This window comes from Cuculus canorus, chromosome 5 (assembly GCF_017976375.1).
Source record: "Cuculus canorus isolate bCucCan1 chromosome 5, bCucCan1.pri, whole genome shotgun sequence".
Taxonomy (NCBI): domain Eukaryota; kingdom Metazoa; phylum Chordata; class Aves; order Cuculiformes; family Cuculidae; genus Cuculus; species Cuculus canorus.
Genome location: NC_071405.1, coordinates 26,184,999 through 26,212,178, shown reverse-complemented (window position 1 = coordinate 26,212,178; position 27,180 = coordinate 26,184,999). Strand labels below are relative to the sequence as shown.

Sequence of the window (27,180 nt, the reverse complement as noted above, 5' to 3'; positions counted from 1 at the left end):
AATGGAACTCTGTATAGTTTATAATAATTTCACATGGAAAAATAGCATGGAAGTACTGCCATCCAGTGAAATGTGTTCCCTCTTGATTACTTTTTGAAGTCCTTTATCTTTTGTACCATAAACACAATTCACCTTTAGAACTTCTGCAAAATTAACCACAGCTTTCTTGGAAGCACAGGGCTGCACGCAGTCACATTAGAAATTCTTTTTACTACGTAAGCTGTCTGCATATCAGTTGGAAACCTTAAAAAGGGAAAGGAATTCCCGATGTCCGTAATGATAGTATTAGCAAGGCAATACTGTGTTGCGTCTGTGAGAAATGAAAATGAGATGTAATGACTTTAAGACATTAATGAGGCATTAATTGTGGAGTTATTAATGACTGTTAATGGAGCAGTGGCAAGATCTGATCTGATCCAATTTGTCTGACCTTGGCAGTATTAGAGATGAATACAAACTGTACTTTAATGCCCTTTTACTGGAGATCAGGGAGAAGTTATAGCCACTAAAACACTCGGGTTCTGGGACAATCTCCAAAATGAGAGTAGCGATGAAGAAAACAATGATGGAGTTTTAAGACAGAGCTAGACAGATTATGAAATCTTTATTATATGTAGCAGGAGGCAATGACCAAGAGGCTCTTTCTGGTTTTTGTCCTAGATTTCTATGTGGCTTCTGCACATGGTAAAAGATAAAAAGAAGAAATGTGGTTTTATTCAATTCTGTGTAATAATAAAGAGCTGGAATAGTAGATAATGTTTTAAAAAATTGGTTTTTTTTCTCTTTTGTTTAACCTGTTTGTGTTTTATTTTTGACACTAGGATGCCTTGTTTTTCCTGAAGGATTTTTTCACTAGCCTCTCTACAGAAGTAGACCTCTTAGTTACTTCGGATCCTGAAGGTAAGCTTTTCAAAAATGAAAGTGCTGCTTCTTTCTCCTGTAAAGTTTGTACTTTACTATAAATTCACGTGTGAATCTCGTGTCTATAAGAGAACTTACATTAGTGACCAAACCCTAACGTTAGTAACTAGTATCTTCGAACTTGGAAAATTTGGGTATTATAGTTTTGTATTCTCAATTCTCATATACACCAACAAAGGTCTTTAAAACGTGGGAATCTTCATTGTGTAGAATGTTTCACCAAAATGGGAGCTTATTTAATAAGAACTCCTGAAAAAATTGAGGAATGTTTATCTAACTTAACAATGTTAAATACATTGTTTAGTACCTCTTACCTAAAGGAGTACGATTGTCTAATGCCTTGAAGTTGTGTAAACCCTAGAGAAAGGAACAAGAGTTTAAGATTGTAAATAAGCACTACAATATATGTAAACAGTTAAAGCAGTATTTCTCATCAATTACACCATCTGATGCCAAAACCAGTGTGGTATTCAAAAGCATATTTCTACTAGTAACTGTATTTGTGAGTTTGTTAGCTATGCTTTACCTTTTTCTATTGAGATGTTGTACTGGAATGCATAAGTAGTGAAGTACTCTGCAATACTGCTGTTAAAGCTACGTGGGTTATTTATGTGGATGTGTAAACCTCAACTTTAACTTCTTGTAATAATTTCTTCTGATAACTAGATGTTATCTTACTAAGAGACCCTAAATATTGTCCTGCTAGTAATTCCTATTAATAAATATTTGAGCTTACTTCGGTCATCATAATTGTATAATCATAATAATTTTAATCACTGTAAAAAAATGAATCAGTAAGCTATATAAAATTCTTTATTGTAGTTAAAAAGTCTCCTGGTGCTGAAGTTACGTGTAGCTTGCCCAGGCATGTCAGCAGCCTTAAGGATCCAAGTCCAGTGATTTCTTTCTCATCACACAAGCAAGCAAATGAAAATGGTAACATTGATTCTTTGGATGTGGTTAATGGAGATGATCATAATTTCTCAGAAGAAGTGACTTCATACAGTGATCAGCCAATATTTTTCAGGTAAACTTTTGTTACAAAATTCCAGTGAGACAGAGTCGTTCTGCTGAACGTCTTAAAGTATGATGATAAACTATTCAGACCTTATGACAAGGTGCATTTTTTTTTTGTTTATTGACTGGTGGTGGAAGTAAAACATATTTTTTTTTATCATTCAAAGGTAACAATTTTTAATCGGTTTTTGCACACCACTGTGCACAAGAAAATTATTAATGCTCTGCCATGTACGGAGCCAGTAATGAGATCTTTTAGAAGTAAAGAGAGCAGTCTTTTCTAGTAGGTCTAACAATGTAAATGAGATTGAATGTAACCAGAAATGTGAGCATATAAAGGAAAAGAGTATCATGGGAGAGGTACAAGATAAAAAAATCACAGGAGAAACTCTAATGTGGTTCTCACTGGGACGTGATTATAAAACTTGCAGCTTGTTATGCAGAAGTATTTTCTTGTGTACTCAGATCATAAGTGTCTCTAACAACATATGTGTCGTTTGGCAAGCAGTGCAGAGCGGGATTATAAGAGAACGACTGTGGTTCTGTTTCATCATATAAATCACCAACAGAATTTTTTATAGTAAGTCCCAGCTGCTAGGCTAAATTTTGTCTACAGAACCATCATTAGCCATACTTTTCTTTTGAAACTGAAATTAATGCTGTGAAAATTGAGGGAAGATGTTCACCTACAGGATTAGTAGCACTTCTGCATGACTGTTACAATTATTATAAATGCTAACCTCTACTAGATTATTCATAAATCAAGAAAAGCTGAATTTGCCATCTTTTGTACCCTTGCTCTGAAGTACTAACACAGTAACTAGCAGATTTATGGTTTACAGAAAAGGATATGGCATTGTATTTCAGGTGGCTGGGAAACCATGGGTTTCATGTTAGAGAACAATTTTATTTATTTCTTATGTTTCTCACTGAAAAATTGCCTTTGTATATTCTAGAGAATTTCGTTTTACATCAGAAGTTCCTATACGGCTTGATTATCATGGCAAGCATGTATCAATGGATCAGGTTTGTGTATAATGCTGATGTTGTATAGCAAAAAATTTATGATATTTGTTTTATATTTATTCCCCTGTGAGTTGAGATATATTTTTATGTTGCCTAATCATAATTGATGGGATATTAAATGTTGAGGGTTTTTTTTCCCCTTAGTTTCAACAGAGCTTAACCCTGTCTCACCCTTAATTTGAAAACTAGGGAGTGGATCCTCCAGATACGATTAACTTAGAATGAGACTTGAAAGTCACATCAACACAGTGACTGGCAGAAAATCTTTCTACACAGCTGTAGTGCCCCTCAAAGGATGATACCACTATGTAATGCCAGAATTATGCATTGTATTTTCCTCCTCGTTGGTGCCAGAATAAAGTTGTTTGTTTTTTTCCCACCTTGTTTCCTTGTCTTGCAGTCTAGTAACATGTGAGCTTCAGTGGCAATGGCAGAATTGAATGCAGAATCAAAAATGCTCATGAGTCTTCTTCAGATATGTGTGGGTTATGACACTGAGTTTACAGAGCAGACCTCAAAAAGTCCTGTTTGCACAACCGGATTTGTAATCTGTGATGGCAAATCAGTGAAAAAACGAGGACAAGTAAAAAAAGCAGCAACTGCTTATATTTGCACTGCTGCCAAAGAAATCAAAACGTGAAATAGCAGCTTTAGAATGCCTGTAACACACTAATGCCAAAGCTATGTTTACGTAATTTGCTATGGCTTAGTATTTCTGAAGAAGGCTTCTTGTACCCAGTTGTTTCTCTTAGAGTAGCTGATTAAGCTAGATTCCATGTTTTGCAGGTTTTCCTGTAACATAGTTCATGGAATCATAGAATCGTAAAATTCATAGCACTGTAATGAGTAGCATTTGCGAGACTGTGATATAATAAATTTAGACAGAAATACCTGCAGTAAGTTAAGGTGATGAAGTTTCTCGCCTATGGATTGTACAGGATGAGTAAACTCATGTGATAACAAAATATTTCACTTACAGGGGACTCTAGCTGGGATTCTTATTGGGCTTGCACAGTTAAACTGCTCAGAATTGAAGCTGAAGAGACTTTGTTACAGACATGGGTGAGTTTATAGAATTGTAGACTAACTTTAGTATTCCAAATTGAACAAGTTTATTGTAAATAACTGAATGTAGCAAGCAAAAAGCAAATTCTCTGATAAGATGCACTTTTTTGGCTTTACAAATATTTCTTAATTCTAGTTTTTGTCAAATACGTAACATTCAAGAACAACATCTGCTCTCAGGAGAGTATTTAAGCCATGTGCTGGTCTTGGTGCTAAACTCTTTTAATTTTATTTGTAAATTTATTTCCTCTTGAATTGGATGTGATTATGCAGTCTTGAACTTCTGTTTTGCAAAGCACATACACATTAAATGCTTGAGTTGGCCAGTGGTTATGAAAGAGAACACTTAAACAGCTTTTATTTGTTTAAATGCTTTAAATAAACAATGCATTTTTCTTATTAGGAATTGTATGTTTTAAAAATACTAATAATTTCATTTACTTTAGTTTATTAGGTGTCGATAAATTGTTCTCCTATGCCATCAGTGAATGGCTTAATGATATAAAGAAAAACCAGCTACCGGGAATTTTGGGAGGAGTAGGGCCTATGCATTCACTAGTGCAGTTAGGTAAGTTAATTCTTGTTTCTATTCAGATACATATTGCAGTTGTTTTTTTTAAAAAACAAAATAAACAACCAACTCTCCCCCTCCCAAAAAAAGAAAACCAAATGCATAAACAATGTTGACACTTGTTTTCAATTCCTTTCAAGGCATTCTGCTTATCTAAGAGAACTTTCTAAACATGGTGTTCTATATGTTTTCAGTCCAGGGGCTGAAAGACTTGGTGTGGTTACCGATAGAGCAATACCGAAAGGATGGCCGTATTGTAAGAGGCTTTCAAAGAGGAGCAGCTTCTTTTGGTACTTCCACTGCAATGGCAGCACTGGAGCTAACAAACAGAATGGTTCAGACTATACAGGTTAGTGTATTACTTCAGGAGTTAGACAAAATAAGTGTTGTTAGTAAGTGTTCTATATTCAGCTAATATGTTAATGCTATATCTATAAGGTTGAGAGTGTATCTTGAAAAAGCAACTGTATAAATAGGAAAGCAGAGACTGGACAAAGCTTGCAGCAGTCTGTGAGGTGAGAACTATGGCATCAAAGGCAGTGGTTAGAAAATTGTGCCATAATATTGCTGAATACCCAAGGTGCTATACGTTTCTTGATTTTCTTTTTTAATGTTTTACAATGTACAGCTTAATGTTAAAATACTAGAATGCACAAAAAAATCATTGGTATTAGGAAAGATGAGTTCTTTGCATGTGTATTTTCCAGTAACTGATTCTTAACTTTTTTAAAATGTCAGATTATTTGTGTTTACTTAAAAAAACCTCAAAACAAATAACCAAACCAGGAACCTAAATAAAAAGTTTTAAGGCTCTTTTTGTGTTGATGTACACTAAGTCCATTAAGTTTTCTGACTTTAAGCCTAAAGTAATCTTGTATTGACGTGCTAATAAAATTTATGTTCCTTGATGTAAAACAGATAATGAAAATACATTTTTGTCACTTAATTTTGCAAAAATTGTATATGAGCCTAAGCTTGACCGACTGTAGTAAAGACCAATGGTATTATTCATGAGTGGAGTTCTCTGCGTGCTTGTGTGTTTGTGAGAAAAGCATCAAAATGTTCAAATAGAAATTGAAACGTTACATCATCTTGAGGATTTTGTAAAGGTGAGAGGATGCCTTTGAAGGAATGACAACTAGGAAGGGATGAAAACCCTATCAAAACCTACAATGCTTGTTCTTTTGTTATCGAAGTTAAATATATAGTTACAGGCGCACCCTTTTTAGATGTTCTTGTTAGAAACCTTAATCTGATACAAATGAATACTATTTGTGGAATTAGAATCTTTTTATTTCAATAGTATCACCCCGTTAGTTATTTTAAGTTTGTGATTGGATGTCATGATTTTTTATATATTTTGCATTTGCTTCTAATATTCAGGCAGCTGCAGAAACTGCATATGACATGGTATCACCAGGGCCCACTTTTATTGAAGCAAAAAAGATCAAACGATTCCCTCGCCATCGTTTAGCTCATCAGCCAGTAGACCTACGGGAAGGTGTAGCCAAAGCATACAGTGTAGTAAAAGAGGTGAGTGTAAAAGTAACTGTCCTTAACCAAACTTAAGAATTATTTCCTATGGTGACAAATAAAATATCAGGTGTTAGACCAAATGAAGAAGGGTCTCCAAGTTTTGAACCCTGATCTTTAGTAATTTTAACCAACAGAAACTTTGCTTGGAGGGCTCAGAGAAGCAAACTAAGATTTTACGTAGATAAGTGTGAATAGGGCTTCAGTGTTCTACAGTTGTGAGGTTTTTTTTTGTTTGTCTCGATTTAGCATCCCCCCCCAACCTGGTCAGTAGTGAAAACTGGGCAGCTTTTAGTCCCAATCCCCACTACAGAAAAGGGAAGTGAAAGGCACAGAGAGTTAGTTGCAGGTTGGAATCTAACACTAAACCAGCTTTAATGCAACAACAATAATAAAAAGAAGATAATAAGAAGAAAATAATAAAATATATTCTTGTATAGAAAAACAATTCCAACTTCCCCAGTGACCACCAGTACGCCACTGCTGGTGCTGGAGGATAGACACAGGGAAGGTCCTGGACCGGTAGCCAGGGGCTGCATCCAGAAACTGGATTGAGGAACACGTGGACAGGTTCCAGGGCATACAGACAAGGACTGACCCTCCTGATCACTAAGTTTTTGTACTGAGTATGAAGTGTAGGGCATGGAATGCTACTTTAGCCAGGTTGGGTCACCTGTCCTGTGCGCCAGTCCTAGCTGTTGTGACCCCTTTCTCCACCAGCTCTGGGATGGCCTTTATTTACATAGGAATAGGTGTGAGCAGTGGCCTCTGCACACCAGTGGCCTGTTACCTTGCTGGTAACTAGCAGGTTTAGCTCAAAATTCAGAGAAGGATGTGCAGCTTTAGCCCGTGTTCTGAGTCATAAACGTGATGTGCCACCCCTCATTGTCCATCCTTCCTTTTCTGCTCCATTCCCCCACCAGCTGTTAATTCTGAGGTTGTTAGAGTTTAACTATAATGCTGGATTTAAACAAAGTGAAAGCTGACAGTATATTAAAAATTAGAACACTGGCCTGTTTTTATTTTACGTTTTGTATTATACTTTCAGTTAGTTGCACCTGATATTGTGTCTAGGAAGTTAGGTCTTAGTTGAGGAATTTTCAGTGAATTCTGTCACTTTTTGATAGCTCACAGTACCCACAGCTGCTTCCCTTATGTGCAAGAAGTGCCACCAGAGGTCACATGAAATATTTTCATCTGTAAGTTCATGGTAGTGTTACTTTAAGTTTAGTTAGAAGAACTGAGTCATATTTGTATCAGTATAATTGTACTACAGTTAAAATGCAAAACACTAGACAAATGCAGAACAGTTTAAGTTTTGCTTAAAGTTGGAGGGGATTGCTTTTACTTTTTCATCATACTAATTTCTGTTAATTTCTTTAAGGGTATTACTGACACAGCCCAAACCATCTATGAGACCGCTGCTCGTGAGCATGAGAACAGAGGAGTAACTGGAGCAGTAGGAGGAGTCCTCCGCCAAATTCCACCAACTGTGGTGAAACCTTTCATTGTAGCAACAGAGGCAACTTCAAATGTTCTAGGGGGAATGAGAAACCAGATCAGGCCAGATGTGCGTCAAGAAGAGTCTCAGAAGTGGCGCCTTGGGGAGGACTGAGATAATAAATCTGGCCCAGCAGGCAGGTAGCTAGGCTGGAAATGCAGAAGGTGGTCCTGTTGGTACCTTTAGATGGACCTCACTTCGTTTTATCATGCTCATCTCAGGAACAAATGAGTTTTTCAACTGTTATTAGCAAAACATCCAACCAAAAATATTTATGGAGTGAAAAGTAAATTGGTACTTGCGTATACTGGGTGTTACCAACACATTTGGTAGATAGTGCCAAACATAGCAAAGCATGCAATGCCAACTGAAAGGTGTGCTTGTTCTGTTCATTTACCGTATTTTTCTTGGTAGATTCAACATCTGAATCGGTAACCTGTATGGTGAAACTTAAAGTAACACCTTAAAGATATTTTTTGAGCATAGTCAAAGAACTGTTTTCAATAAAGGGCTCTGCAGATGCTCTTCACTGACTAGAGGATAAAAGCTTTCATTTTGGCTGTGAGACATGAAGGCTATGTAACATGGAAGCAGATAAGATATTATCATTTAGTAGTCATAAGCATCGCTTTTAGCGTGGCACTTACAGCAAGTGCAAGCTTGATAACTGTTCAGAATTTAGATTCAGTGTTGATACAGCTATGAACAGGTTTTGTTCCTAAATACTAAATACCTACTTTTGTGGGTCTTTGAAGAACCTGAATGTTGCAGAATTGTTCTGTTGTGTTGCACTTTAAAGGATATGGCCTGTATATTGTGCTTTTTTTATAGTGTGAATAAAATGTAATGTGCATTATCTTCTATGTGATTTAGAAGCTTACACAATTTACTGAAAAGAGCATCATTTGATGATGATCCTACAGAAAAGTGTCTTAAATTTGTTTATTCGTATATAGAAACACTTTTGTCTTCTGTTACACTAATTACAGTTGCTAAAAATAACTATTCTTCAGGAAAATGGCAGTTAAATTTTATTGTGGCCAACAGCTCTTTGCAAGAATGAGAAATCTTAAGTAAAGTAAAAATTAATTATTACATAATTCCATAGTTAAAGTTCTATACATACTTTATTTTAATAATCTTCTATTTAAAATTCATATTGTTGCAAAGTTGTAGCTATCTCAAGATGTTTTAAATTGCATGTCATCAGTTATTTTACAATGAGTATTTGGGGTCATTTAATTTGAACTGGGGGTGGGTGAGAGGATTTAGAAGAAACTAACAAACAACAAAACTTCAAAAATTGAAGTTGGTATTGACATTATTTACAGTTTAATGGGTGCCCAGGTTCTCCACAGAGATTCATTAAGCAACTGACATTGCGCCATTTCTGGGCAGTTAAGAGGCTCAGCAGAAGCTGTACAGGAATGAACCTTTTATCCTCCATATTTTTCTAATAGAAGGGGAAAAAAAGTAAAGACTGTTCTGAATAGAAAATTACTTGGTTTGAATCTCAACAACTCAACACTTCAGATGACTACTCGGAACATAAGATTGTCCTAGTCCTGTGCTTGTCATCTGTGGAAATCCTGCAAATATGCTGTGTGGAAAGTCTCCACTGAAAGAGGGACGTGGGATGCTTTTGATCAGACTTTAGTCTCTAAGGATGATGAGGAAGCAAGTTTCTCCTCCCATTTATTTAATACCTGTCACTGGCGAAAACTTTGCTTACGGGCCTTACAGGACAAATACGAGTGTAAGAAGGAAAGTTGTTACTGCTTGTTCATCCTGATACTATGTTAGCTGTTCCTGAACACCAAAGAATCTAGCTGGGGAGTAAATGATTTGAAAATGTTCCCTGTGCTGGGAAGAATTCTTAGCCTGCTTTATTATTTTTCATAAAACTCCGGTTACAAATTCTTGCATTGGGTGACAGGTGATAGGAGAATGTTTTGTTTTCATTCACTGGAATCGTTTAAGTTGTATGCTTTGAAGACCTGATTATTTCAATTAAATGGCTTGCTGTAAGCAGTAGGAGATGCTTTGGAGAGGACTAATGACATGCAGTATTTTCTGGTACAAAAGGATTTACTGTAGTTCATACTTCTGTCCAGTAACTAGAGACCTCTGCTTTAGCGAGAGCTCAAAGCTTGTGCATTTTGCCCAGAAGCGAGTTCCATGTTTGCAGTTTGGCACCTCCTGAATGCATTCTCAAGAAATGCTGATGAGTCAATGCAAGTAAGTAGCAATGCATCATTTTGATTTGCAGTTACATACCATGTAATTTTGGCTGGTCCAGTTAATTGGTATATTCTGTATTAGTATGAATCTACATATTTTATTCCTTTTTGACATTGCTGAAGAGGAGCAGTGACATTTCAGTGTTTGTTTCATTTTCAGTGCTGTCGTGATCTGATTGTACTGCAATGCAATTAGAATATATTTTTATAAGAGGGCACTTTGTCAAGCTAAAACTTTTTTTCAGAGTGTCTCTGTCAGCAGTGTAGACTGTACAAATACATTAAACTTCACTTTTCACTATGTAAATCTTTGCTTTTATTGCTTGCACTTTATTGAGCCTTTTCAGTGAAACAGATTTAAATTTTTTCCAAGATTTTGTTTTTACAAGCAGTTTCTTAAATTTTAGAAATATTCTACTTTGGTTTTAGTTGTAACATGGTCTTGCAGTGTTTGAAATGTTTTTAAAAAAAAAAACAAAAACAAGAAAAACCCCAAAAAAAACAGAAAACACAAAGCTCACCAAACAGATATTTACATTAGGACCCGATTTTCAAAATGTCTTCTATGGAGCGGCTTGTGTGTTAAATCACAAAGGATGTATCACGTCTGAGAAGGGATTCATCAAATGCTCTGTGCAATACTGTAATAAGAGTTTTCAGGCACATAAAACCAAACCAAAACAAAAAACCCCGAACCAGAAAAAAAGAGATTTGACTGCACATATTTCCTAGAAATGGAAGCCTATGGATACATTACTGTATCCTCTGTTAGCATAAGAAGATCTGCAAATATATTGTACTTGAATTTTCCACTGAAATCGGTTGCTATAGATTCTAGCACTTTTCATATTTGTAATAGGTATAAACTGATGCAGTCCGTATTTAATGTGCGAATTCTCTGATGTTGAACTGATTGACGTGCTACTGCTATTACTTAGTCCAATACTGTCCTGATAGAGCTGTCAATCCTGGCTTTCCTAAGCATCTTGGCACTTCAGGTAATATATTGAGTGCTTGGGAAGTAGCTGAAAAAAGATAGATGTATTTTGAAAAAAGACAATGAAGCCCATACTTCATTAAGAATTTTAGCAGTGACCAAGAGCAACAAATCATCACATCCATGTAAAGGCAGCTTCCATTTTCTTTCCAATATCTGCTAACAGTTCCTAAATGCTGCAGCTTTTTAGGAATGTGGTGTACCTTATGTGTACTTGCCTAATGGTGATCATTAGGTCTGTCACCAGTGAGTTCATATGTTCTTAAGGGACTTTTCTGTGTTTATTTTCTCATTAAGTGGTTGATCGTAGAAATGTGTTGCTTGCTTTAATTTACAGTTGCTTAATTGGATCGCCAAGAAAGGTTTCTTAATAAACTAAAAAGCTGTTAAGCTGTTATAAACAAGACGCTCTTACTGAACGTGATCCATATACCGCAGATGTGATACTGATTTTACTTTAAATATTGAAATGTATGCATTTTGTACAAGATCCAAGAATTTGTTTAGCATAGTTTAGTGCTTCTAAATCTTTTAAGTATCCTAAATCTCATGGCAATATAAGCATTGTCAGAAAAGGTGTGGGTGTTTGTTGGTTTGATCCATAGTGTGCATAGTCCTCTCAGCCTCCAGGCCTCATGATTTAAGCTGCTGACAACTGTTTTAAGTTGCTCTACATACTGAATCTTGTTTACAATTAAAAAAATTAAATACTACAAAGTAAGTACACAAATACAAATCATGCATTTGTATTGGATTTCTTAATAGTAAGGTAGCGAAGACAGAAACACAGCAATTTGTGTATGTTTGTGTATATTTTTACATTTTTGCATTTATAGTAGTAGTTTTGTGGTATTGTTTGTATATAGTTTGCTAGTGTAAAGAATATACTCTCATGAAACAGAAACCACTGTTGAAGGGAATTGACTATTTCAACTTGAGTTATTTTGCTTAAAGTTCTCATCCCCTCAGTATGTCTTTGAGAATTATTTTTGACCATAATTTATATGGCACCAGAAGTGTATATTTTAGCTTATTAAAGTGCTGAAAGGCCTGAGTGCAAATAGGTTGTCCTGTTAAATATGTTTAATGGAAAAAACACAATTTGTAACAATATATAAATAAATATCTTAATTTGTTCCTTGAGTTTGTTTTCTCTACCTATGAATCTAACTAATATAGAAGACAGTCTCCTGAGATAACTGAAGTTAACTGTTAAAGCTTTTTGCCTACCTGACTATACAGATGTGCCTCAAAAATTAAGAAGTTTTATATTGGGGGGAAAAAAAAGCTTTAAAATTGTATGGAGGTAAAAAGCTAGGTAATACATAAACCTTACTGATACAATATTAACCCAGCTCTGTTGTGCATCAGCCAAGTGCTCTTTAACTGTATGTTCATATTTGTGTCTCGCATAGGGCTGTTGATGCCTTTAGTTACTGAGTGTATTAGCTTCCAAACCTTGTAAGAATGTGAAATAATTCCTTTCAAGATGCTTCTATGATGCTCGTTTCACAGGCATTTAGTTACAAGTGACTGAAAAGAGATCTTAAAATGCTGACTACTAGGTAGTATTAAATACTGGTGATGGTGCCAGATTCCTGGATGATGAGAGTGAATAATTTTGTAACATTCTATAGCTTAGGGGAGGAAAAAGAGTCGCTGTGTGATGCCTGGATAACTATTTTGACAGTAACCCTTCATTTAAGAAGGAAATGGAATCCCACTTTGTGCAGCTCCTCCTTCCGAATTTTTTTTTTAAGCAAGACCTCATGTGAACTGACTTCCAATTTCAGTATTTTTATTTAAAAGCTTTTTTTTTTTTCTTTATTTAAGGAAGTTCTGTATAAACAGAATGAGAAAGGGCAAGAGGGTTTTTTTCTTTTGCGAGCGAGGTAGACAAGTTTCTTAGCTTTTCTAAACATTGTTCATAACAATGATCAATGATATTTGAATAAATACTATGTTGAAGGGAAATAGGAACCACAGAGGATAAATAGGGCATGGCTTGGAATTAGTCATTGATCATTCTGAGAAACAATGAAAAATTAGAGGAAGTTATATTGCTTGGCCCCAGTGCTTGCTTTCATAGATCTAAAGTGATAAAGTTCCAGACTCTTGTGATTTGCCATCTGTGCTTCACTGGATTTTTTGAGACTTCTGTCACTTATAAGAAAAAAAAAAAATACGGAAAAACTACCAGTAAGTGTTTGTGGTTCTCTGAATTTGTCTGCTGTAATTCTAGCCTGTATCCACAAAACTTATATCTGCATGGCCAGAACACCAGACTTCTCTTTGCTCAGAGGAGCCCTAGGGAGATAATACAAGATGGCAGAAGCTGGAATTGCAACCCGAGGAAAGTATTAAAGATCTATTTCTCTTCTTGGTACCGAGGTGTACCAAGGATACTCCTGATGTCTTCAGGTTAGTCACAAGAGCAGAGGAGACTGAGACATCATAATGACCTGACTGGGAATTACTGCAGGTAACAGAATTGCTGGGAATCCATGAGTATGACACACCCACCTGGAACAGCATTAACTAGTGTCCTTGAACTGTGTTCTTAATTCAGGATGATCCAGGCTGCAGTGTTCCTCTTTTTTTAAGTCCTCCCACCCTTTCCAGTTAGTGGTTTTTGTTAGTAACCTTTCAAATGTGATGTGTTTTTTCTGCCAATTCATATTTCTAACAAGTAGTATTTTAAGCCATCTGATGTTACCATACATGATAGAAGATAGCATAAAGTTGCCTTTTTGTGGCAGATAATCTGTGATTTCAAAGCTATTTTGTTCTGAAGTGGAGTGATTACATGAAAGCAGAATTTACTTAAGGGCAGCAGTGGAGTATTTACAGCCCCAACTGGCAAGGAAGCAGGTCAGGCTCCTTAGATGTTTGTCATGAGGATTTGTGGGAGAGTGTAGTTCTGTTCTCAGCCTCTCATTTGTGTGTCTAATTTTTGTTCTGTTACTGCTTTTATTCTGTACTACGTAGGACTGTGAGTGTCAAATTTGCCTCGTGTACGCCTCGAGTGGAAGCCTCCAAGTACTTCTATAAGCAGGAGAAGTTACTTCACTTTTGGGCATATGGACTACCTGTGCCTCAGCACGGAGCTCAATAAAATGGGATTTGGTCCATTGCAGATCAAGGGCAAAACCATAAAATGAGTAACACTATTCAGCAGCTCTCGGCTGTCTCAATAAGAGATTTAACTTTCAACTCTAGACCTTAGAACTTGGCAGTTGTTTGGTACTGAAGGTTTGCTGGAGGCTGCAACAGCTCCATGAATCTCACAGCACTTCTTTCCTTGCATCCTTTTATCACTTTCTGTCTGTTGAGCTTCAAAATACTTACTATTGTGTGTACAACACCATCTGAGGGAGGTTTATGGCTGTTTGTAAGCGGAAAGAGTTGTGAGTTTGAGGACATTTGACACTACTGCACTGTTCATTGTAATACTGGCAGTTCTTGGTCAAATGACAGGTCGAGAGACCAGAAAGCATGCAGGCATGGTATGTGCCGAACCATAAAAGAAGAAACACCACAGGACGTGCTGTGAGAGTGTTTATGAGACCATGACGTGGGTTTTGCTTTGTGTATGTTTTGCTATGACCAGTATTGCATAGATCTGCATCCACTGCAGCTGGTGGAAAGCCAGACAGCACGTGACCCTGGCAGTGATGGATACATGTGGGTGTATGTGTGTGTCAGAGGTATGTCCACCTTTTTGGATGGAAAGGTAATAAAAAAGCAAAATATGACATGAGAGGATGGAAATAGTAGTGCTCAATCGTATCGACTGGTTCTTTTTACAAATAGAAGGTTTCAGGAAATACAGTTACTGCTATTATTTATCTCTTTAGTAATGTTTAACAGGCCTCAAATGTTTCCTGGAATTATTCTATAAAATTAAATGTTTCATTGTCATTATGGCCTGTCGCTGTGTACTCAGAGCCAGAAGTGTCTTTCAGAGCACTAAAGGTATTTATTTTAAGCATGAGACTTTCAGTGATGCTCTTGGGTTCCATTTTCTCTTTGTCTTTCAGAGCTGTTTAGTACCTTGCTGTAATGGTGTTTGCTCTTTTTGTTCAGTTCCATGTTACTTCTGCCTGAGTGCTTACTTTCCTCAGAACCGTCAACAGGCCAAACTCAGTGGGTGTACATGAGGAGGGGGCAATTACAGCAATTCCATTGGAGGCAAACCCTCTTACTTGATGGCTGAATTTTCTTCACACCAGCCAAAAGTATTGTCCCAGGGCACAGTTTTCTATTTTTACCTTTTTTTCTTTCCTAAGAGCTGTAGCTTAATACTATGTAGCCTCTTTTTCCTTTTCCCAGCCAGAGGTGATGACCCACCCTCCAGGTAAATTTTTTAACAGTTCATTCCAAAAGAAGAATTACCTCCAAGTTATAGAGAAGATCTGCTGACAGGGGATTGTAAACTGGGTGCTGTCTCTTTGCAATATCCCATGGACAATGCATAAATGACAGGAGGCAATTACAAAGGAGCATTTCCCACTACATTAACCATTAATGCCTTTACATCATTGCCCTAAGGCGCTCATATAATTTAATGTGAAGATCCACACTGACACTAACAGAGAAGGTTTTCAAATGGAATTTTCATCATAACCATGTTTCCTTGTTGTCGTCGGCCTGAATTTTTATTGATGCTGTTTCCTGTTAAGCGTGAAGCCCCAAGAACAGTTTTTAGTAGATATTTGTGAATTTGCAGGAAAGTCAGTAAGGATGGTGATGAAAGAGGAGCAGTGTTCTTATTTCTGCTGCATGTGCTTTGTTGGCAAGTGCTTTTGTGTCTGAATTGCCTGATCAATAACCACTGGTATGAGGGCAGTCACTTAAATTTAAACTTGCTGTGGAAACAGAAGAAAGACAAAGTCGATTTTTCAGATTACCATTGAAAACTTGAAAGTTATTGTTAGTTTGGGGTTTTTTTTCACTATTTTTCACTTTTTTTTTTCACTACGCATTTTAGGAGTAGCTATCCAAACGGGTCCACCAGAGCCCTCTGTGTTGCTGACTAATAGCTCTTATTACTTGTTGCTTTTGCAAAACTCATCTCTGCAGTAAGTTAATATGGAGAAACAGCAGTGAAGTGAGTTTATTTGCCCAAATAGCCTGCAGAGCAGAGGAAGAAAGCTATGTGTGTAGACATCCAGCCCTCCCAAGGAAGGATGGAGATGTTTCGTTTCCAAAACACAGTGTCTCTCTCTGCTGGTAGGAAAATGGACCCTTTCTGAGTTTCCCCTGTGTTTTGGGGAATCGGCCCTGACCGCTCCCCTAGCCCGGGCCATCAGGTGCAGACTGACCAACACATGGCTTCCTTCCTGGTCTGTAACATACTAGGATCACCCCTTTCCTTTCCGAAGGAGATACTATTTCAGCCAGTTGGTGATATGAGTAAGGGAAGGTCTAAACTGTCAGAGAAAGCTAGGCAAAACAGCAGCTCGATACACCTTGTTTTTATTGTAAAATCACAACTGAACAAATGTTTTCTCCTGGTTTTGGCCTAGTGGTCAAATCACATTGGTGTGTGATTTTTTTTTTTAATTTTAAATACAGCCCACACTGTGCTTCCCTTATTTTTTTGTGTGACTGCTGCACTGCATAGGGAAATAAACACCCTAGGTTTAGCCTGAGCTGGGATGCTGGGACTCTGACTTTGCACGGCTGTCAGTGGGAGGTGGCAGGCCAGGCAGGTACTGGCCCCGGTGGGTTTTAGTGCTGGTCCCTTCTCTGTGTTCTCAGCTGCTGAAAAAAAGCTGTAGAATCACGTAGCAGAACTGATAAAAATGAAACTGTGTCCCTGCCTATTTCTATCAAAGGTAAAGTGAGAGTTTGAGGAGAACTGAAAGAGAAGACTCCTTCAAATTCTTTACTGTTTGAAAATTGAAGAACCTGCTTAGAGTAAAGTGAAGTACTGGCAGCATTTTGACAGTTTTGTTAGTCTCCAGGGCAACTTCCGCATGACTTAGTCTGTTTGCTTTGCTGAAAGCTGTTTCCTTCTCGGATCACACTTCTGTTTAAGATCAAGTCTACTGTGTTAGGTTCCAAGCAGCAAGAATTTACATTTGTCAGACATTTAAAAATCCTGAATTCCTCTACAAAGTATTCCTAGAAATATCAGCTATCACTGTAACGCAAAAAAAATGTTCTAAATGTATTTTGAGAATAGCTCTTGTTTACATAAAGCCTGGCAATTAATAGTGTCTTTTGTAAATCAAACTTCATCCCATGTATCGACTGTGGGATGGAAACTATCTGTGTAGAGGATGGCACATAAGCACAGGACAAAAAGGTGCTGGATAACCACTATCAAGCACTATGGTTGATGCTAAGGGCAATTTGAGGTGTTGCATGTCCTTCTGGCTGCACAAATTTACATCCTTCTATGGACTGTAATTGTGACTATGATAGCTATATTCTAGGAAGTCAAGATATAGGTGAAAGAGTTAGAGACGTTTCCTTTAATCATTGTAGGAAGTGTAATATTTTATGAGGCTTAGCAATAATTTCCCCAAGTATTCTCATTTTCGGAGAGGAAGTTTCTAGTTGTTCATAATGAAATGCTGGAGTTAAGCCTTCAGAAGAAACCAATCATACTGGCAGGAAGAACTAATAAGAAAGGGACAGCTACAAAGGAAAAGAAAGTGTCTTAATATCAGCTGTAGTCATTCACAGGAAGCATGTAGAGTCATAACAAATGCAGTAGTGCTGTTTTCCAAGCCGCTGGCAACTGAAGTGATGCGTCTTAATATAAACAAGGCCACATTAACCGCTGATGATAAATTAACACCTCTTCTCAACAGAGGAAATGATTAAAGGCTTATTTAGGACATACACGTGGCCTCTGAAAGACCATATTTGCTTTGTATTGCAATGTTGAAAAGTTACATGTGTTTTTTAGAATGAAGGAACTCTGAAAATTACATTAAGAATATTTGAAAATGGCAGAAGTCTATCACAGTGAACTAACTTCAATCATGATAGTGTAGTGTCAATTTAACTTTAGGGGATGCTATTCTGTCCGTTAATGAAATGCATCAGCTTGATCTATTTTAGCTGCATGATTCCCACCCAAGTGGTGAGATGCTGCTTAAAAGGCTTATGTGCCATTTGGACAGTTCAGGACATGGTTCAGGAAATAAGATGAGGAAATATTCCTCCTGCTTACCTGCTTTCAGTCTACCCAAAGAACCACCTGGTGTAGCTCTGCTGTCAGAGCTGAGTCCTGCACAGAAATACCTATTCTAAAAAAGACAACATTACAGCAGGTTTGTGCTTTCTCTGGATGGGTTTTTTTCAGTTGTTAACATAGAAAATGTGATAGTTCAATTCAGCAATTGAACAAGTAGTGATTTTTTTTTGTTTTGTTTGGCTTTTTTTGAAGCAGGTTGACAAATCCAGGATTTTTGTTGGGATGCTATTCTGCTAGAATCAAATGTTCCTCTTCATGTCTATAACCTGCAAAAACCTGTTAATTGTCTCAATGAGATATTGAAATACTTGAAATTAATGATAAGATTGTTATCTCTAAAAAACTACAGTCTCTGTTAAACAACCAGAAGTCATGGATTTACCTGGGATAAAGAACTCCTTGTGTCTATGTATTTCCTATGAAATTATACAGTCTTTCTTGTATGCATTTACATTTTGGTCACAGAGTGGCTTCAGCTGTCCTTCATTTCTCTTCCCAACAGTTACTTTGTCTGTGTCCTGTTCTGCCTCCTAATATGTGCCAGAATATGTGGTTTTGTGCATAAGTACTGAATTAGAATAAGACCTGGAAAATTAGTTGTTTGCTGGTTTTTAATCTGGATCACTTTCCTGATTGTGTCCATCACACATCTACAGACAGAGTTGTCCTGACTCAGCTGAAGGGGAAAGAACTAATGAGTGGAGGAGAAGTCAGGCTGGGGCAGGGCAAACCAGTAGAGTCCTTGAAAGAAATTATATGGGAAACTTTAGCCTCAGCAAAGACCGTTTCCCTTTTCCTCTTTGTTTGCTCTCTGGAGAAATGATAAAGAATTCACCAACTTGTAAGCAGACTGCCTATGAGCACTTGTAAGTGTTGTTATCTGTCACAGTAAGATTTATTACTGTTTTTGGAAATACAGTTTGATATTTGCTTATCAAACTCACTCTCAAAGGTGTGTTCTCTGCTAACCAAAACACAAATAAGAAATCTCTTATTTTTTCTTCTTTTTTTCCTCTCTTTTTAAGTAATGGAAGAGCTTTCATTAGCGCTCTGGTCTCTAATTGTGAGGTTTACTACGTCAACACTGATATGCACAATGTGTTAATTTGCTGTGTGTCACAGTATGTGAATTGGCCTTGACAAAATGTTGCAAATTTGATCTCTTTTCTTTGTTTTTTTTTTATTCTTTTTTAAAAAATAAAATTAATTTAGTAGAAAAATATCTTGATAGTCATCATCCTGAAATAATAATTTCTGCCTACATCTCCAGTTCTGCTAGGGTAAATAATACCGTACTGTCTCTGTAAGATGATACATATGCAGCTTTTATGCCCACTGCAATACTAGTTTAATTGGTCTAAATGTTGGATTCTGCTGGTAGCTCAAAGGCTAGTGTGGAGACCAGTAAAGGTGCAAAAACGTTAAAGTATGTACAGAGCTGGTCTTAACTTGCTTTACCTACACCACATGTAACTTAGAAAGTGCATTTTATACCCTATAATTGTTCCAACATGGTTAAAAAATCAAACTTCTAAGTGTCCACAAGGTTTGATTGTAATCTCGCATGACAATTAGGTTCAGCAGAATAATTGAACAGAAGTCTAAGTGTTTTGCATAATAAAGGAGAATGTCCTTAAGTGCTTGCTTGAAAAGGGATTTAAAGTTCTATACAAATAGCTAAAATCCACAGAAGTTTGTGGAGTGTGACACATTGTAGTTCGTGAACTATTTAAAGCAGAGGGATGATTTATCTTCTCAGACACTTGATTTTATGAAATGACACTATTGGATCTTAACTGTCATTTAGTGTAACAGATGATTTACTAGAATGTATCTGTAAATCCATTCAGTTCTTCACTGGCAGCATGATAAAATGATAGAGAAAAAATTTGTTGATGTGACTGTAGCTGGAATTAAACATTTCAAACCCTAATTCTTCAGGAAAAGCAATATTTACTTTCTACCAGGAGAGGCTGCTCAGCAACTGTTTCTTGGCCATACAGCCATGCCAAGAAAGAAAACCTAGCAGGGCTGCAGCTCTCCCTGTGTCAGGTATTCAAAAGGACTCCCTTAATTTCAGACAGTTTGTTGGAAAGCTTCCTTCCTTTGTGCGTGTGTCTGTACGTGTGCACCCTCTCCCACTGACTGTGTTGGGTGGGCTCAAACACTTGGCCAGACTGGCAGTGGTTTGGTGCGAGCTCTGGAGCAGACAGGGGCCTGGGCCGTGGATGGGCTGTGAACTCCTCTGGTTTCAAGCTCTTTCCTGAAAACCCACAAATGAGCAAAGTGACACAGTAAGCACCTATGGATATGAGCTTGGAACACCTATCAAACATGTGATTAACACATGAATAACAGGTGGCCTTTCCAAGATTCCTTTATCAAGGAACAAAGAAAGTTGTGGGTACAAGGAGCCTCATGAGTACCTTTCCCATCACATGTATTTTGACTACAAGCCAACCACTCTATTCTAGAAATCAGACAGCCTAAGTGAGTCTTCTTTGATCTCTCCCTGCTAGGCAGTGTGGCTGCTTGGTAGTGACGTGACAGCTCAAAGGTTTCTCCTTGAGGCAGAGACCTTTTACCAACAGCAGATCTTGGGTAGGTGACCAACATCATACCTTGTGGTATGGTAAATTTAATTTGTGCCTTGGTAGCTCTGATTTCATGCTGAACTGATGCTAATGAAATAGTACTAATCTTTTCATCTACTCAATATTCATTACATAAACTTTGCATGAAACATTTGTGTTCTTTAGACATAAACCATTGGCTAAGTCTGGGACTAGGTCTTGATCAAGTCACATCTAGACTTCTCTCTGCAAAGTAGTTTAGAAAGCAAAGGGATCCATTCTGAACTTTGTCACTCACCAGGAGGGTCTCCCTTACTCTTTATTCCTTTATCATAAATCATTGACCAAGTATGAGACTAAGTTTGGGCGCAGCTGCTTCTAAGCTCCAGCAGGAGTTTGGAAAGCAAAGGGGTCCACTGAACATCGTGACTCAATGGGAGGGTCTTCCATAGCTTTTGCATCCCCTGCCTCTCTGTGAATCATTTTAAGTGGAGTGTAACTCGAATTTCCTTTATATGTTTTTCCATGCAGTAATTAAGAGAGTGAACTTTGCCATCGAACTATAAAATGCATTTTTACAATATGATATTAAAACCACTTTTGGTAACTTATTGGTAAATCACTGTTGAACTTTGTTAAATTCCACCAAATTTATTGAACTCTGTCAAATTTTTATCTTGCCACAAAAAATGTATTGTTGCTTCTGTGTGAAGTGCATTCTGCTCTATCTGCAGTAAATTGTCATAGTTGGCAGGATCCTAAATCAAGCTTCCTGCTGTCAGCAAGCCTCTTAGGATGCTCTGGAACATCAGCCACAGGGCAGCCTTTCACTCAATAGTGGCGACAGGGCACTTGCCTTACTCTTTAAACAATGAAGGCAGAGATGCCCTGGATGACTTTAGCAGTCCTCATTGAAGTGCTGTCAGACTTTGTGGCTTTCTCAGGTTTGCTCACAGCCTCTGACATTTCTGGTCTAGCTCCAAAGTGATCCAGGGTTCTTCAGTGGCCCCCACACCAGCTCAACTCAGCATCCTGCCTGCTGGTACTGAGTGGGAGTTTGCAAAGTGGTGGAGCACAACTGCCGCCAGCTCCTAGCAAGGCAAGCACATTTCTTCAGCCACCAAGAAGCAGATTCCCTAACACAGGGGTGGACTTAAGCATCATCTTCATCCAGAAACTTCTTTGGTAAAGGGTGCCTAGCTGTGGTCTTGAAGGCAGAATATTTTTGTTATTCTTGCACAGTTGTCTTGGATGGTGTCTTCTAGATACCTTTTGGTTATGATCCCAGGTGGCCAGCTGTGACTCCCTGTGATATATCTGCTCAATGAGAGCAGGACACAGCTTCTGACGGGCTATCAGAGGCTGGGAAAGCTGGTCCTCGGGCAGGCCATCAGGGTCTGATCTCTACTTAAGGACTCAACAAAGAGAAGAGAGATATGGTGGGTGCTTGTAGGGGAGCTAGAGAGGAGGGGATGGATGTAGTAGTAGTAATTTGTGGCACCTGCTGAGCAGACCTTGTGTCACTTTGAGACCTGTATCTCCACTTTCAGCTTGGAGGAGGGCTTTAGCTCTGCAGTTCATTCTGTCTCACTCAGCTGCAACTATACACAACACAAGTTGCTCCTCAGTCACACTCTCCTCTGCTGTGTCCTCAGATGACTATCACATCTGTGGATCTATGCTGGGGTCCTAACTTTCATCAAAGGAGGCTTTTGAACACACAGGAAGTGTTTGTGCTACACTCTGGAGTACAGGAGAGGAGGAATCCTGCTGCGAGTGTGCTGGTCCAGGTGCTGATGACAGCTGGTTTTGAGGATGATCATCTTGCTGAGGCCACCAACAAGTTTTGTGACTCAGCAGGGGATTGAATCCTGCTTGCCTGAGTTAGAGGTGCTAAAACATCAGAAAAAAAAGGAGTTGTAATGCTTCCAAGCTCAGAAGAGGTGCAGGGTGAGTGGTTGCTGTTCATCCACTCACAGCAGGAAGGGGTTTGACTGCCCAAGGTATAAAACTTATGAACGCCCTTTTGAGAAGAGGTGATTTTGATATACACTGACAAAGCATAAAATGTAGAGCAGTCCTGGGTGTCCACATGCCATGAGTTATAAATGAGACCATTCTGTTCATTCACTGTCTTTAGTGAATGCAAACTAGATGAACACACTAGTGAGAAAAAAAGCTACTTGTGCCACAGGGACCTGGGCCGGTTTCAAAACCTGTTTCAAAACTCTTGAGCACAAAATGTGCATCACTCTCTGACTTAGAAGAAAAATGACGTAGCTTTCATATTTTCATTTTCTTTTTTTTTGTTTTTTTTTGTTACAGCACCTGTTATGATTTTTTTACAGTTTTTTTTTTTACCTCATGGAACATTTCTTTTGAGACCAAATTGCTCTTCGTGATCACTCCCAGTTGAATCAGAACTAAGCACACAATACAGAAACCTAGGCTTCAATTTCTTGCTCTCAAATGTTTCTCATAGGAAGTAAATCCTTTTGCTTAAGAGCTTGCACTTTGTGAGTCTGTTAAAGATGAGCATCTTCAGTATCCGAAGAGACTTCTCTTATTTCCCTCCAGCTGCAGATTTGAGGTGATGTCTATATAACAGCTTTTGTCTCCAATTTCAGATGGTTTCTTGACCTCTAAGTCACCTGTAAAAGCTTCCAGCTCTCTTAAAACATGAATCTAGTACTTAATTTCTGATCATCCAATATCACTGGATCAGTGTTCAGATCAGGGCTTACAATCTATGCAACATGGTGTGGATGTGAAGATCAGCCATGATGCTGGCCCAGAACTTCTTCTGAGACCCTTGATTAGCATGAAAATCTGTCAGTTAAGTAGCTACTCTTATCCTCTATCTCACAGACTGAGTGAGGATGCTTGTTGAGAGCAGTTTTATGACAAGTGAATTCATATCTTGTGTCCCTGTTGGAGCTCTGAGTTTTGCACATTATTTTTTTTTTTAATTAATTGCATATATATTTCTATTTGTAGGACTTAGCAGCAGAAATGGAAGGGAAAGTCAGTTGCTAGTGTTCTGTTCTTACTAACATATGCTAACTCCAGAGTTCCTACTCTGCAGTTTATATATCTATTAACACTGGCAATTCTGAAGGCTAAGTGTACTTTCCTCATCAGTCACACTTTGGAATAAGTCTGGGACAGTTTAGACAGGACAGAGTCAGCTCTGCTGTGAGACTCTTCTTACATAGGAGGTGTGGTAGCTAAAGGCTTGGGGAATGATGAGCAGGTCACGGAGTTCTCTGTGGTTTTTGAAATAGCCAGCATCAGGCTCTGCGTTGCCCAGCACCATTTGCTCGCTTCTTTTTGAGTAGAGGCTGCATGGGCAAGACAATAAATGTATTTTTAAAACCTGCACTGGAAGATTTAAGAGTAACTAAGCAACGAAGGTAATTTGATTAAAAATGTAGTATATAAAAGGATAAGGCAACAAGATTTTTTCTGCTAATATCCAAGACATATGTTCAGTTCTCTGCAGCCCTATCAGAAGTGTAAATCTAGACTAGCCTTGCTGCAGATAGAGGATCCGTGATTCTGAACACTGCCTGGGTAGCCTTGCTATCCTCCATGCTATCATGTTGCAGTGCCTGTAGTTAGAAATTAATCTGTAGGGGGAAGCTGTCCCTTGGAGAAGGCATTTAAAGGAAAACAGTGCTTTTTAAGAAGTGTTTTTGTGATATTGCATTGCTGTTTGGGATATCTGTGCTTCTGACAAAATAACTTAAAAAATGGGATGGATGCCATTCAGTCCCAGGGTCTTCCCATAACAGAGTGAAAACTCCTTCAAGGGTGCAAAGCACATTCTAGTTGAGTGACTTCAGCAAAGCTGTTTGCCATCACCTGAAGTTCTGGTACAATTTTCTTAAATGGGCCACACATTATTTACCGCTAAGATGAAAAAGATAAAGAGCAATAGAGCAACTGTGTTGGCTAGAGAACAGAATAAACCCAGGGATAATTTGGTATTTATGTTCATGACACCGATGTACATGTGCCACCGTCACTGATACTGCTTTACTGTCTTTAATTTCTGTTGTTGAGAATACCATGGACACCTGCATCTCTGTCAGTGAACCAGCACTATCACACAACTCCTGGCAAAGTGAATCTTTTGGGTGAATATCTTGATCCTACATTCTGCTGAAAGCCACAGGCCAGGAGCCCCCTGTTACATCTATCAGTGTAACCTGTTCAGATCACATAGCATCCCTCATCAGAAAAAGCAAGAGAAAGCAGGGTGGAAGAGTTTGAGGAATGGGCTTTTCTACTCACCAGCGCTTGGGTCAGTTGTGACACAAGTTCCTGTTTTCTCATTCACCTGAGGCATAGCAGAGATTTAAACACCATTCTCCAGGTTCCAGAAGAGCACCGTAACAAAAAAAATCTACTCTAGTTTAGCAATATTCTTTTTTCTTCCTTGAAGGTTCTTGTAAGGTAACTAAAACTCTAAGGACTGTTGTCTCCCTGCCTCGCTGTTGCAATGCCATCTATAAATACTTGATGGGAGCGAATGAAGACAGGAGAGATAGATCTTTTCTGTGTTGCCCAATGACAGGACAAGAGGCAATGGATGCAAACTAAAACACATGAAATTAGTTTGTTTCTAAGAGAACATTTGTTTTTGATACAAGGATGGCGAAACACTGACACTGGTTGCCCGAAGATGCTGTGGAGTCTCCATCTCTGGAGATATTAAAAGCCTGAGTGACCATGATTCTGGGCAACTTGCTGTAGCTGACTCTGTTTGAGCTGAGGATTGTACTAGGTGATCTCAGGAGGCCCCTTCCAGCACAAGTGATTCTGTAATGCCTTAGGTACGTATGGCTTGGAAGCTATCTGCCTGTGGTTACAGAATATTTATAAAGCAGGATTCTGAGATTTCAGGGGATTACTAACATTGCATTGGGCAATGTGCTTTCTTCATCTTTTATCTGTGAACCCGGACAAAATATTTTGAAATATTTAAGCTAAAACATTTGTAGTATTTACCTTACACAAGATATGCACTTAGTAAAAGTAATGCAAAACAGTTCAGGTTACCACAAAATTCTGGGTAAGTGACCTTAGGAGCTTCTTCAGCTGCCGGCAGATCTTCCTACTTCTTTCACTTGGCAATCGCATTTCTGAACGTGTTTCTGCAAGGACATTAATCCTTTCCTGTTACCATGTGAGCTAGCACACAACCTTAGTAGTTCTCAGTCCCTGGGTTTCTCTGCTGTGGTTTGTGCACTAGTCTTTCTGCTTCCTGCTGCCTCATCTCTTGAGGCCTCAGATGCATATCTCATATAAAAGACAGGCTTTCTGCTGAGGTTCATTTGTGATACACTGATGTCCCTGAAGCAACTCAAACATTGCTGATGAATGATACATATTCCTCCTTTTCTGAGGAGGTGACAACATTGTCGTTTTGCCCTTGGGAAGGGAATAATATCCTCGGTTACCTGGAGTTCATTCAATTAATCTTGCACCAGTTGTTTGAATTTTAGCAAACTGTGGCCAAATCCCTTGTTGGCACAGAGCAGTATTGCATTAACTGCTGCATCAGTGGAAAGAAATAGGCGTACTGAGGATCTCTTGACATTCACAAGTCTGAGGTAAGTGTTAACTGGGTAGTGTGCGATAGGTAAATGCGCTATCTCATGCCTTTGAAAGGGCTGGGGTTGGCAAGTGAGTACCAGTGAGACGGCACACCTTGCTTTGAATCACAGGCTTCTGCATCGATTATTATATTTTCTGTTTTAACAGAGCTCTGCTCTCCACTTTTGGGCCTAAATAATGATGTCGGAAGTTCCTTAGGAAGTACTGAGGGATTTAAAGTGGGAAATAAAGATATTTTTCAGAAGACAGAGATGGAATGCAGGTGTTTACTGTTTGGCTACTAGGTCATGTCCTGCAGAACAATTAAAGCAACCAAAATAGATTATAACTGAAAAGGGATTTCAATAGGTGAGAAAAGGAGGGGTAAGAGTTGACATTTAATCTTAAAGAAAAATATGAATGTTTCCTTCCTCAATATGCTTATGTCCATCCTAAACAACTGTCTTAGTACTTCGACTCTTACCTCTCAGGAAAGCTCTTTTGTCTTGCCCCTCAATCCTCCTTTGATTCCAATGAAAGACAGAGGAATAAGCAGGTCAGTTGACCTCTCAGACAAGGACTGTCTAACAAAGCAGATCATGTTGAGAGCTGTCTAATGCGTCAGTGTTTTTCCCTAATACAGGTAGGCAAGGAGAGTGAAGGAGTTTAGTGGTTGAAATGGGTCATGGAATTTCAGCTTCATCTAGCCATTACTGAATCCCCTTTCTGGTCTCTCCATTTTTCTGTTTAAGTGCAATTTCCCTTCATTTTTATTTCAGGTGCGTTAACTGTAATAGTATGATCCATATATAGTTTGTTGGTGGTTTCAGTGCTGAGACAGGCAGTTTTGGTGATGGTTTTATTAAGGCATGTATGGCCTGGGACCTGGTTTGCCTTGTGATGCTATCGTATGTTATATTAG

At 38.3% G+C, this 27,180-nt stretch overlaps 1 protein-coding gene across 2 annotated transcripts in view; it reads left to right on the top strand.

Annotated features, from left to right (window-relative positions):
* Nucleotides 1-12,002, top strand: part of ATG2B (autophagy related 2B) — a 48,379-nt gene extending 36,377 nt beyond the window's left edge. Inside the window, exons 35-42 of one of the 2 annotated variants that reach the window (XM_054066942.1) lie at nucleotides 822-900; nucleotides 1,744-1,948; nucleotides 2,895-2,964; nucleotides 3,944-4,026; nucleotides 4,476-4,597; nucleotides 4,795-4,949; nucleotides 5,984-6,133; nucleotides 7,518-12,002. In XM_054066942.1, the coding sequence (XP_053922917.1) occupies nucleotides 822-900; nucleotides 1,744-1,948; nucleotides 2,895-2,964; nucleotides 3,944-4,026; nucleotides 4,476-4,597; nucleotides 4,795-4,949; nucleotides 5,984-6,133; nucleotides 7,518-7,748 (1,095 nt within the window). In that variant the 3' untranslated portion in view covers nucleotides 7,749-12,002. The remainder of the gene's footprint in view (nucleotides 1-821; nucleotides 901-1,743; nucleotides 1,949-2,894; nucleotides 2,965-3,943; nucleotides 4,027-4,475; nucleotides 4,598-4,794; nucleotides 4,950-5,983; nucleotides 6,134-7,517) is intronic. The other variant, XM_054066941.1, reaches the window with a different exon arrangement.
* Nucleotides 12,003-27,180: the final 15,178 nt, after the last annotated feature.